At 36.2% G+C, this 11476-nt stretch overlaps 1 protein-coding gene across 1 annotated transcript; it reads left to right on the forward strand.

Annotated features, from left to right (window-relative positions):
• The first annotated feature begins 2294 nt into the window (after positions 1–2294).
• LOC101314653 lies at positions 2295–11476 on the forward strand. The gene is made up of 12 exons (XM_004297825.1): positions 2295–2348; positions 3908–3991; positions 4466–4594; positions 4899–5187; positions 5380–5498; positions 7012–7144; positions 8236–8312; positions 9494–9691; positions 10018–10207; positions 10380–10558; positions 10818–10918; positions 11011–11476. Exons 1-12 carry the CDS (start codon positions 2295–2297, stop codon positions 11144–11146), a joined length of 1689 nt encoding a protein of 562 aa, XP_004297873.1. The 3' UTR covers positions 11147–11476.

The raw sequence follows: 11476 nt of genomic DNA on the forward strand, positions 1-11476 counted from the left end.
TAAAAACTTTGTGACTTGAGAGATCATAAAGTTTATAAGCCTTTTGACCGACAGGATAACCGATGAAGATACACTTGATGGCTCTAGGTGCAAATTTATTTTTGACATTGACAGTTGTAGCATAGGCTAAACAACCAAAAACACGAAGATGAATATAAGAAGGTGGTCGAGAATAAAGACGCTCGAAAGGTGTTTGAAAAGAGAGAAGTGGAGTTGGGAAACGATTAATGACATGAACAGCAGTGAGAACACATTCTCCCCAAAATTTTAGAGGAAGATTAGCTTGAAACCTGAAAGCACGAGCAACCTGGAGAATATGGCAATGTTTGCGTTCTACTACCCCATTTTGTTGAGGTGTATAAACACAAGAATGCTGAAAAATAACTTCATTTTCTTTGAAAAAATTTCGAAGAGAAATAAATTCAGCCCCATTGTCACTTTGAAAACTTTTAATTTGAGATGAGAACTGGGTAGATGCATAAGCAAAAAATTGTTTAATCAAAGACTAAGTTTCCCATCTATGTTGCATCAAAAACACCCAAGTAAAACGAGAATAATCATCCACGATGGTAAGAAAATAACGTGCACCAGAAAGAGAAGGATGTTTGTAGGGACCCCAAATGTCACAATGAATGAGATCAAAAGGTTTAATAGATGAAATAGAACTTGTGCCAAAAGAAGACGATGTTGTTTGCCAGCGGACATATATCGCAAGGATGATTTGAAGCAGAAGGAATAGAAATATACCAAAAAATGCTTAGCGATATAATCTAAAGGAGCAGATGAAACATGACCCAATTGACGATAGCCAAAGGTTGGAAGAAGATACTGTGGAATGACAAGCAGGTTGAATTGATGATGACTCATGCGGTTTGGGATTGTTTTCCCCGTCGCTAACGCCACTAAATAATAGAGACCATCACGTTGCTTCCCAAACCAATCGTCCTCTTTGAAACCAGATCCTGCAAAATACACCAATAAGGGAAAAAATGTCACAGAACAATTCATGCCTCTAGTTAATCGACTGACAAACATTAGATCAACTTTGAATGTAGGCACACACAACACGTACATGCAAATAGTACTCAGAATTTAGAGGCAAAGAACCCTTGGCAACAATATTAGCCTTTTCTCCACTAGGCAACAATACATAAGGCAATGAACAATATTTGTCCTTGTGTACTAGTGAATCTTGAGATGAAGAGATGTGATCTGTCGCGCCGCTATCGATAATCCAGTTGCGGGAAGTGACCTTAGATAGAATTGGTTCTGTTACAGCAACATTGACTCTTGAACTATCAGGTCCTTTGTGATTCAAAATAGCCAAAGCACATTGACGTAGTTGCTTGGGGAAAGGAATGCGAATGGAGAAACCGTTTTGCTGGATATGATGATTTGATCGATTATATTGGTTGAACACTATTAACAAGGACGGATGATCAGGATGATCAATGAAGAATGATTTGAAATCTTTATTGGCCATGGAGATAAGAGAATTGTTGTACGAGATATAGAGTACAACGGATTGAGAAGAAAAATTGTTGCACGAGAGATAAGGTGCAACAACTGCAGAGTCAGGATCTAGTCCTGCTCTGATACCATGAAAGAAATATGATTTGGCTAGAATACTTTCATTCATGCATTCACCAATGTTATATACATAAACATACTATAAGAGAATAAGCTAGACTAGGAAACTAATCCCTATAATAAAGAGGAATACAACAGGCAAAAGATATCTAAGATACAATCCTAATTATACAAGATATAGAAGATATAGAAGATTATTTCCTTAACAACGAGAATCATTTACTAGGTACAAATCAAAATCTTTTGGCTTGTTGTTTGCATTTTCTTATCAACATAACTCTTTTAATGCAAATTTAGGTGAAGTAAAATCTTCTAAAGTTGAATAGGGGGGAGATGTAACCTCTCAAAAAGAATTTGAGTGAAGCAAAATCTCCTCAACATGAGTCTGGATGAGTAAAACCTCTTATAGCGAAGTTGGTAAGGCAAAATCTAGGTGAGTCTGTAGAAGATATCCGCTGATGACGAATATGAGTGAGGGATAATCCTCTCAAGGCGATTATGGATGGTAAAACATCATCTCTAATCCATTTCAATCATCAACAATACTTTCTTTTCTTTCCCTTTCAAAGAAACCCAGACCATCATCACCCACTATCACCCTTTTTCTTCAGTTCCCCATCTATCAAAGCCTTCTCTCTCTCTCTCTCAAACCACACTGAAGCCGTCGACATCCTCTTTGATTCCTGCATGTAATTAGAACCAAGATGGATTTTGTGGATGACCAGCTCAGATTAGCCTTGTTTCTCAATTCGTTTAGGGTAATTCAAGTTTTTTCTTTCTTTTAGAATTGAGAAATTCCAAGATGGTTGATGAGGTTTCGGTTAGAGGGTCTACCGTATCGCTGTCAACCGCTAATTCGGTTACCGAACTCTCGGGATACCGATCTTTTGCAGCCGGTTGTGGTATCGGATTTTTCCTACCACCGATAGTTGGTAAAGTAGGCGGTTTGAGAGATTTTAGTCGGTAACTGTGCCGAGTCCAACCCTATTTAGAATATTCTCATGTATATGTCTTAGTCTAATGCTAGTTAAAAAATAAATCTTTATTCCGTGTAGAGATAGATTACCAAGTTGTAATACCCTATATAAAGGGACCACCTATGAATAAATAAGATGATGATTAGATCTATTTTGCTATCTCACTTCTACAGTTCTCTTTACAACATTTTATTATTTATTTATTTTTTAATTTTTTATTTTTTTTTTGTGGTAGAAGAAGGTATATTCCTACAGCTCAGTACTTGCCGCCTAAACGCTCTCAGAGCTTCTCTCTCTCTCTCTCTCTCTCTCTCTCTCTCGCCTGCTTTCACAGCTCAAATCTGGCTTCAATGGAGGTCGATAAGGCAAGCCCTTGCTCTTCTCTCTCTCACACTCTGTGATTTCCTATATTTCTTCTCTTCTTCGTTACAATTTCATTTCTGTATATTGCACTCTCCACTCCAATTTCCCTGCCTTCTTTTATGTTCGTATCGATTATCCATAAATTTCAAGAGGAACTAGTAAAGCGTTATAGGATTTCACTTTTAACCTAATTTTTTCCCCGAAACTCTGAAAAATTTACTCAATAAGCTTCAATTTGATATGGTAGCCCTTCTAGGTAAAATCATGAAACAATGGTCTGTAGCTCGGTAGAGTACTAGAGTTTCGGTTATCGTATACACACGATGCTATGTATGAAGAAACCAATGGGCTTTAATGGCATTAGCTTAACCACAGTAATCGTAGATGACATGAAATGTGTGCTTTGCTTTTCAGCTAGGATGAGAATACTCTCTTTTTGTTTATTTATTTTTTTGATTGGTTTTCGTTGTAGCGATTTTTACCAGAAAGCACTCCTATATCTACAGTTCATTGCTAAGCATCTGTCGAATGTAATTCAACTGCTAATTTTGTGTGTAATACGAGGGACACGTAGTTTCTTAGGACAAGTATAAGAAGCAGAATGAATGGAATTAATAGCACACTAGATTTGATCATATATTACAGTATTTATACAGATAGTTTAAGTGCTATGCATACTATATCTTATCATGCTTGATACTAAGCAATAGATACACAATGATATAGAAATTGGAGAGCAAGTATACTTTATTAAGAACATTCAGGAATATATGCAGACATGCTTCTTTCCTTATTGTACTATGTGAATGTGAATGTGAATGTGTTGCCTTGTTACTTCTTTTACTGGTAGTGTGTGGTTGTTTGGTGCACTTCGTTTATGTCCTGCAATCATATGTTTAGGTATTCATTTTTTTTTGTCATAGAATCTTTTGTTATCTAACTCATCGGTGCTATGATGCCTTATTATTTAACTGCAGAAATTGTCATCTGATGAGTTGGATAAGGAGTGCTCAATTCTGCTTGAGCTAGCTGAAAGTGACCCTCTTTTTGATAAAAAGAAGGTAAGAAAATACGAGATCTTTTGCTTTCTCATTTTATGATGTTATCTACAAAACGGTGGTGATTTATAGGATTTCATAGTAGGCGCTGATACTGCTTATTATAGAAATGTGAGAATGGAAGGACTGCACAATAGAGGACGCTGATATTTTATCGTGTATGAGTTTGTGGTAGTCTGATACAAGGACTTATTTGTACTAATGGAGGGGAGCATCAACTAATATAAGAAATGTCAAGTTAAATCCTAATGTGTCATCCCTAATTCCTATTGATTAAGTAGTCTAGTTAAAAGATAGTCAAAAAAGTACCCAATGAACAAATCTATAGTTTCACTTGCCACATCTACAGAACTTTCATACGTGTTACTATTAATATTTTTCTTGACTTCTATTCCTTTTTCGAGTGGTTAGTCATCTGATTCTGAGCTGTTGCTAGGTTCTGTCCATAATTTTTTATTCCCCGTTTTTGTGTGGCAGAAACTGCTACAAGATAATGGATTTAAACCTAAGGAACAAATATGCATAAAAAGGTCATCAGATCCTAATTGGCTCAGTACCTCCTTGACAGTAATGCTTCGGATAGCACGGATCATAAAGCTGGATGAGGTAACTAGTTAGTCTTCATTTTTTATTTCTTACTGCACCTCACTCAAAAGCCACAGAATATATCGAACGCCAATTTCACAAATTTACTGTAGAACAAAGCAGTGCTTGTTATTTTGTGAAACATGAGACTAAATAATTTGGTTAATGTTCTGCCAAATGAATCACTCTATAGGCCCTTCAATATTTTGATTCGCTGGGCTTCTTTAACTGTTAGGCACAAGTGGTGAAAATTGACATCAATGCTGCTTTAGAGTACCTGACTGAACTGGATAATTACTTGATCAATGTGCTCAATGTGGTGCAGGTAGAGCTTTATTTTGGGGGAGAAGAACAGTTGGACTCTTATAGTCCCAGAAATGAGCTTGAGGCCCTCAATTCTATTCTTCAGCTTGTGGAAAGTTCACTCACCGATGCATGTGAAATGCAAAAGAATATCCTGCAAGACTTGTGCAATATTACTGTTGGTAAGATTTGTCAGTTTGCTGAAGAAAATAGTTTGCAGACTACAATTGTAGAAGGCCAGACTGATAAAGAAAAGCAATTGCTGCAATGGGGTGAAAACAATGGTGTCAAAACAAGGTTGCAGATAGCTTGTAAGTTTCTGGTTTTCTCCTTCCCACTTGTGATGCAGTTTCTGGTTTTCTTTTATTTTTAATTTTTTTCTTTTTTCTTTGAAAGAGAATAGGAACCACTTAAAAAAGAAAAAGAAAAAGAAATCCATGTATAAGATGAAGCAAACTATATATTAATATATCATTTATTCTGTATTTTGTTCATCATAATAGATGTCGAAGGGGCTGGTAGAGGAGCTATAGCTAGAGAAGATCTAAAAGGTGGAGACACTGCTTTGGAGATCCCTACATCCATAATAATTTCTGAGGAGCTTGTCCAGAAAACTGATATGGTATGTTTTATCACTTGAAAAACCTGAATAAAAACTCAAATCGTCAATTGCTGTTAGTGAATAACTTCTGTGGTTAGATAAGAACCTTTTTCAGAAAGTATGGGGGAACAAAGAATAGTCATAAGTGAATACGCAGAGATGCCAACTCGGACGAAAGGGTGAATTGCTCCTAGATGAAAGTTATAGCATCTCATGAACTTGGCCTTTCTTCCAACTAGCAATGCTGGCTCTATAGTTTTGCTATATGTAGATACGATAGTTAATTGGTGACAAATAGTTATGATCATTTGATGCCTGACCATATAGAGTTTTTAGTTGTCATTCTTCCCACATACTGAAGGAACATTCCCTGTACCAAAACCACATGATAGGAATGTCCGTTTTCTTATTTAGTTGGTGATCCTAGGTATTAACTAGTATGATCTTAAGTACATTTCTGGGATGTTGACTCATCCCTGCTATAAGGATATATTTTCAGACCCCATGAAAGAGATGGTTATTAATGTTTATTTTGTTACTTACCAACTAATTTGTGCTGTTGCAAAGTTTTGGTGGATATAGTTCCAAGGAGAAATCTTCCACTTATTCTCTCACCTCCTCTCTCTCTCTCTATATATATATATATATGGGGAGGATCTAAAGAGGACCTCCTTACTTTAAGAATTTGAGGATTTCTACTATTTTACATTAGTAGATGACTTCATTTAACGATCTCAACTGTTGATCCTCTAGATTCATATGCAAGACACATGTCTACAAAATTTCAACTAATTGCATAACCATTTGGTTTCAAATTAACGTAAACAATTGTAGGCCGTTAGATAAAATTAAAACGAATATTGTGCTAATCAAATGGTTAAACGTTTTTCATTTTGGCTAATTTTTTTGTAGGATTCATATGTGGGTAAGTAACTAGGGAATGAGTGGCTTTGATTGTCAAAATAAATGCTAGAACTAAAAACATCCTCACTTTAAGAGTTTAAGGAGGTCCTCTCTAGATCCGGACTCATATATATCACAATGGTCAGAACCAGTGGAGTTTGAACACAAGCATATAGTGCCTGGAGTAGGAGGCTTGACACTAGTGTTCGAGTCTTAATACTTCTCTGTGTCAAGCCAGGTCAGGTTTGGTGCGTAATACTTATGTATCATGCAATGACCTTAGAGGGGGTTTAGTCACTCCAAAAAACTCTGGTCTATTCTGGAAACCCCATTCCCTGTCACAGTAATTGATTTTATTGTGGATCTAATGTAAGACTGAAAAGGCCGTTTTGGAGCTTTGTTGGTTTTGTGTATTAAACAAGGGAAAGCGAGGGCTCTTTAAGACTTTGGAATTGGTATCATATCTGTATTTTTTCATATGTAATGTAATTGAAAAATCTCTGTTGAATATTCATATTCTTGTTGTGATTGTACGAGGATAAGTGGATAACGGACGGATTAATCAAATGCATAGCTTATGACCAAGAAAATTAGTCTAGCGGTTATTTATTTTGTATCATTTTTGGTGCAGTATCATGTATTACAAGAGTTAGAAGACACTTCCTCTGAGACTATGTTGTTGTTGTGGAGCATGAAGGAGAGACACAATACTGATTCACAATACAAGATCTACTTTGACTCACTGCCTGAGGATTTTCATACTGGTACTCAGAGTTCTTGTGATATTTTTTCAGTTTCCTGCCTCCATTTTCATTCAAAGTGAAGCTGTGTTTTGGCCTTTAGTTTCTTTTTATGAATTCAATGTTTCTTAATTGGATAGTAACAATCTGTTGTTGGGGAGATATTGACTTAAGCATTGAGGATTAAAGCTTTTCAAGTATTTTGTAGAGTTGTTTTATTTTAAGCTGCTCAATATTAAGCATCTGAGATGAACTCTGGAAATGATCACATTAGTTTAGAACCCTGGGAAGTCTATAGTTGTGCAACCCTTTCTCTATGTCAGATTTATCTGCTAAAGCTACTGTAGAGGTTGGTCCTGGAGCTTTTGTCAACTGTAAAGATAAAAAAAATATCCCATAATATGCTATTTAGTTGGATAGGCCTAAGTTGGTACAGGGGAAGAATATAATTGCATCTTGAATTGGTTTGGGGTTGATATTGGTTCAAATTAGTAGTCGTTTGGACTTCTAACTGTAAGTACTTAAATAAGAAGCAGGACCATTACTGAGGCATAAACATGCTGTTAACACTTTATTTACTGAATGGAAAGTTCATCAATCTTGTCATTCTTTTCACAAACTGGTGGCCTTGAACAGTTATTGGATGAATAAAGTACTTAATTTAACATAACGATAGTTGAATCTACTAAAATTTCTGGTATGCACCTTTCCTAGAGGGCAAGACTGAATACCCTCTTTGTTCTCTTTGAATACTGAAGGAGTGCAGAAGTCTGAAAGGGCCTTATGTCTTCCCTCAGACTCAATAATGGTGTTTTTGTTACGGTTCTCTTCAATATTATTGTATTTGGTTATTTTAACATGACGAGTGTCGAGTGCAGTGACTGCAGTGTGATTTCAAATTTACTAGTTAACCATTGTTCACAGGAATACTGCGTGTATTTTATTTGTAAAATAAAAATTAGGTGAAGTTATTTACTGTTGACCATATAAATCAGTGTGGATTTTCTAATTTTGGAGAACTATTGATTTGTCAAGTCTATGTTTACAATGACTTGTTTGCACTAATTTGCCTCCTTTTGTGTATCTTTATTCATCTTCCTTCTATATAACTGCAGGATTGAGTTTTGGGATGTCCGCAATGATGTCTTTGTATGGAACCTTGCTGTTGGATGAGATAATGCAAGCAAAAGAGGTTAATTAGACCTTGCATAGTTGTTTGATATTAAATTGCTTGACATTTAGGCTATTGCAGTTATAGAATAAAATATTATCAAAAATCTTACATGATTCATGCATAGATTAGTGGTAATTTGTCCCATATCACCCTCCCTCCAAAAAAGAGTTTATTTAGGCATTACTATATCTGCTTAAGGGAGAAACGGGGAAAGAATTTACACCAAGAACCAATCCACCAAGGCAAGATCACGATGATGATGATATTGACCTTCATTCTGCCCTGTCCCACCAAAAATTTTTGTTGGTGAATTGCAGTATATATAATCTACTGGAGTTCCATATAATTTTCTACACTCCGACCTAAAGTTTCTCATGTAGCGATCAGTCTGTTCTGTACGATGGCAGTCTGCTTGCATCTTCGGGAATGTTCACATTGCCACTATTTGTGTCTGAAAATGTTTCTTATTTGGTGTCTAGGACATTATTTGTACCTCGTCTTGAATCATTTTGCTTTTACCAGAACCATTCAAGCAAGAATTGCCGACTAACAAATCCACAATGAGCAAAAGGATTAACCCAACCAGTTTTCCTCACAGGGATAAATGGGTTTTTGAGGGACATGGATAACATGTCACATTCAGTTAAGAGTGCGGAATATGGACATGCCCAGATTAGGTGTGCTAACATGGGGAGGGATTCTTGAAAGACAGGAAGGGCTGGCATTTAACCTCCAGCTACTTATCCAATTGCCAGTTCTACTGCTTTTATTGGTCTCTCTGTTAGTAGGTCAACCACATAACTTGAAAGTGTAAAATAAATAATAAAGAAGTGAGGACATTTTGGAACATAGAAAAGGTTGTTGCTAGAACTAAAATCAATGACAGGGGAAGAAGTAAATCAATGACAAAGTTTTTAGAACTTTGTTGTTCTTTTACTGTTTATTTGATCATAATTAGATCTGTAAAGCGGAGCCTACAGATTCCAAGAATTGTTAAATTGGTTCTCTCACTTTCATATAAGTTGAGAACGGGTATGTAAAGTCACTTGTGTGTTTCTGTTAAGTTCATGCTTGGATTCATCATATTTGACATAGATCTACTTCTTTATGCGAATGAAAAGTTTAGCATCAATAAACTGTACTCATCTAACTGTTTTCTTTCAATTCATTTGCGTGCATCTAACTGTTTTCTTTCACAGCATTTGCGTGCACAATATGATAAGCTGTTCCCTGCACTGTGCAATGAGCATCCTGATATCTTTCCTCCAGAGCTTTACACATGGGAACAATTCTTGTGGGCATGTGAATTGTGGTACTCAAATAGCATGAAAATCATGTTTGCTGATGGAAAATTAAGGACATGCTTGATTCCTATTGCTGGCTTTCTGAACCATTCAGTATGTCATCCATTCTCTTTGTACCCATACTTTTTTTTTTTGTCATGGTTTCAGTTTTAAAATAGTTACCTTCACTGCTGAAAACATAGGTGGTTGGTTTCTTACCACCAACTGATCATAACTGTCTACATGGCGTCTCTGAATAGGTTGCCACATTCTAATATGTATTCTTATAATTATTAAAAGTAAGAATGTCAATCAGGGCAATGACTTGTGTCACTTACTTTCTTGACGACCATTTTTGGTTGAAGTAGAAAGTGTATGTATCCAACAATTTATTGCAAATAATACACCATTGTGTTGCTTTTGATTTATCCTTATCACAGATATACCCACATGTAGTGAACTATGGCAGAGTAGATTCTGCAACAAATACCATAAACTTCCGTCTGTCAAGACCTTGCAGTGCTGGACAAGAATGTTGCCTTAGTTACGGAAACCTCTCCACTTCTCATCTAGTTACCTTCTATGGCTTCTTACCACAAGGATACAACCCTTATGATGTCATTCCACTAGGTGAGTTTATTGCGCTTCCACATTGCAGTCATGTATATTTTACAATTGATCAAGCAGCACTTGAACTTTGACTCAATTCTGAAATTTGTTCAACACGCCAGTATATTATTGTTGAAACTTTGCTGTAGAATTGTGCTGCAAATATCAATTAATGAATACTTTCCAATTCCAGATATCGGTTGTGCCGAAGAAGATTCTACTGAAGTCAGCTCCACATCTGAATGGACAACTCACATGGTGCGAGGTACTTGGTTCTCAAATAACTGGAATATTTTCTATTATGGCCTGCCCTCCCCGTTTTTGGACTGCCTAAGGAGAGCTCGGAATCCCATGCTGCTGACTAAGAAACTTGTAAGTTTCTGTCCAGTTATTTGTATGAAAATGGTTAACTTGATGTTCATTTTGTTTTATTGATTACAAAATGGCTTTATTCTTGTGTATTCATATTTTATTCATTTGACAATTCTATTCTTCTTTTTCCATTGGTCTTTTGTGTTAAGGATAAAAATCTTTCTTAATTCTATGGTTTAGAATTACTTTCCTGCTTCAAATTTAATGTTCATCCGGAGTTTTCATTTATGATCTTCTATATATTTTCATTATTTTACAGCTCCCAGAAAACTTGGAGAATGAAATTGAAATCCTTGAAGATCTCCTCGCAATATTTAATGACATGATGGATAGCCTTGGTGACGCAGACCTTGATGACAGGTACATAAGTCTCCATATGTCGTGATCTCTGATTGAACCACAGCTGAAACACTGCTTTTTTGAAATAAAAGAGTCTTCTTCCCTATATGCAGAAAAAACACTAGTTGGGATGTAAAGCTGGCAGTGGGCTTCAAATTTCTACAAAGAGGTATTGTCTCTTCGATTTTAACGTCCTGCCATAAAGGTCTCGATTTAGTGAAACACGAACTGTCGAAAATGAACAGCTGACTGCACTCTTGGCTAGATCAGTGGTTCAATGAAACTAAACCCTAAGCATTTTAATGTAGAACAGAACTTGTAGAAGGCACAATTCTGATTCTTGTGGAGCATATACCAAATTAGTGATCACCACAAGGTCTATCTACCTCTGAAAATGTCTTTGTTTCTCCTCCTTGTATGTTGCGAGCAGCATAAGCATAGAATAGTTCCTTACTGATGCTACATTGGATTCCGAGTGACTTATGCTGCCTTTTCTTTTATAATATCTAAGTCTACACATTTTGCATTTTTGAAAGGGCATTTAAAAACGTGAGACATGCCCTTTGCCTCTCAGTATGG

The sequence above is a fragment of the Fragaria vesca genome, linkage group LG4 (assembly GCF_000184155.1).
Source record: "Fragaria vesca subsp. vesca linkage group LG4, FraVesHawaii_1.0, whole genome shotgun sequence".
NCBI lineage: Eukaryota > Viridiplantae > Streptophyta > Magnoliopsida > Rosales > Rosaceae > Fragaria > Fragaria vesca.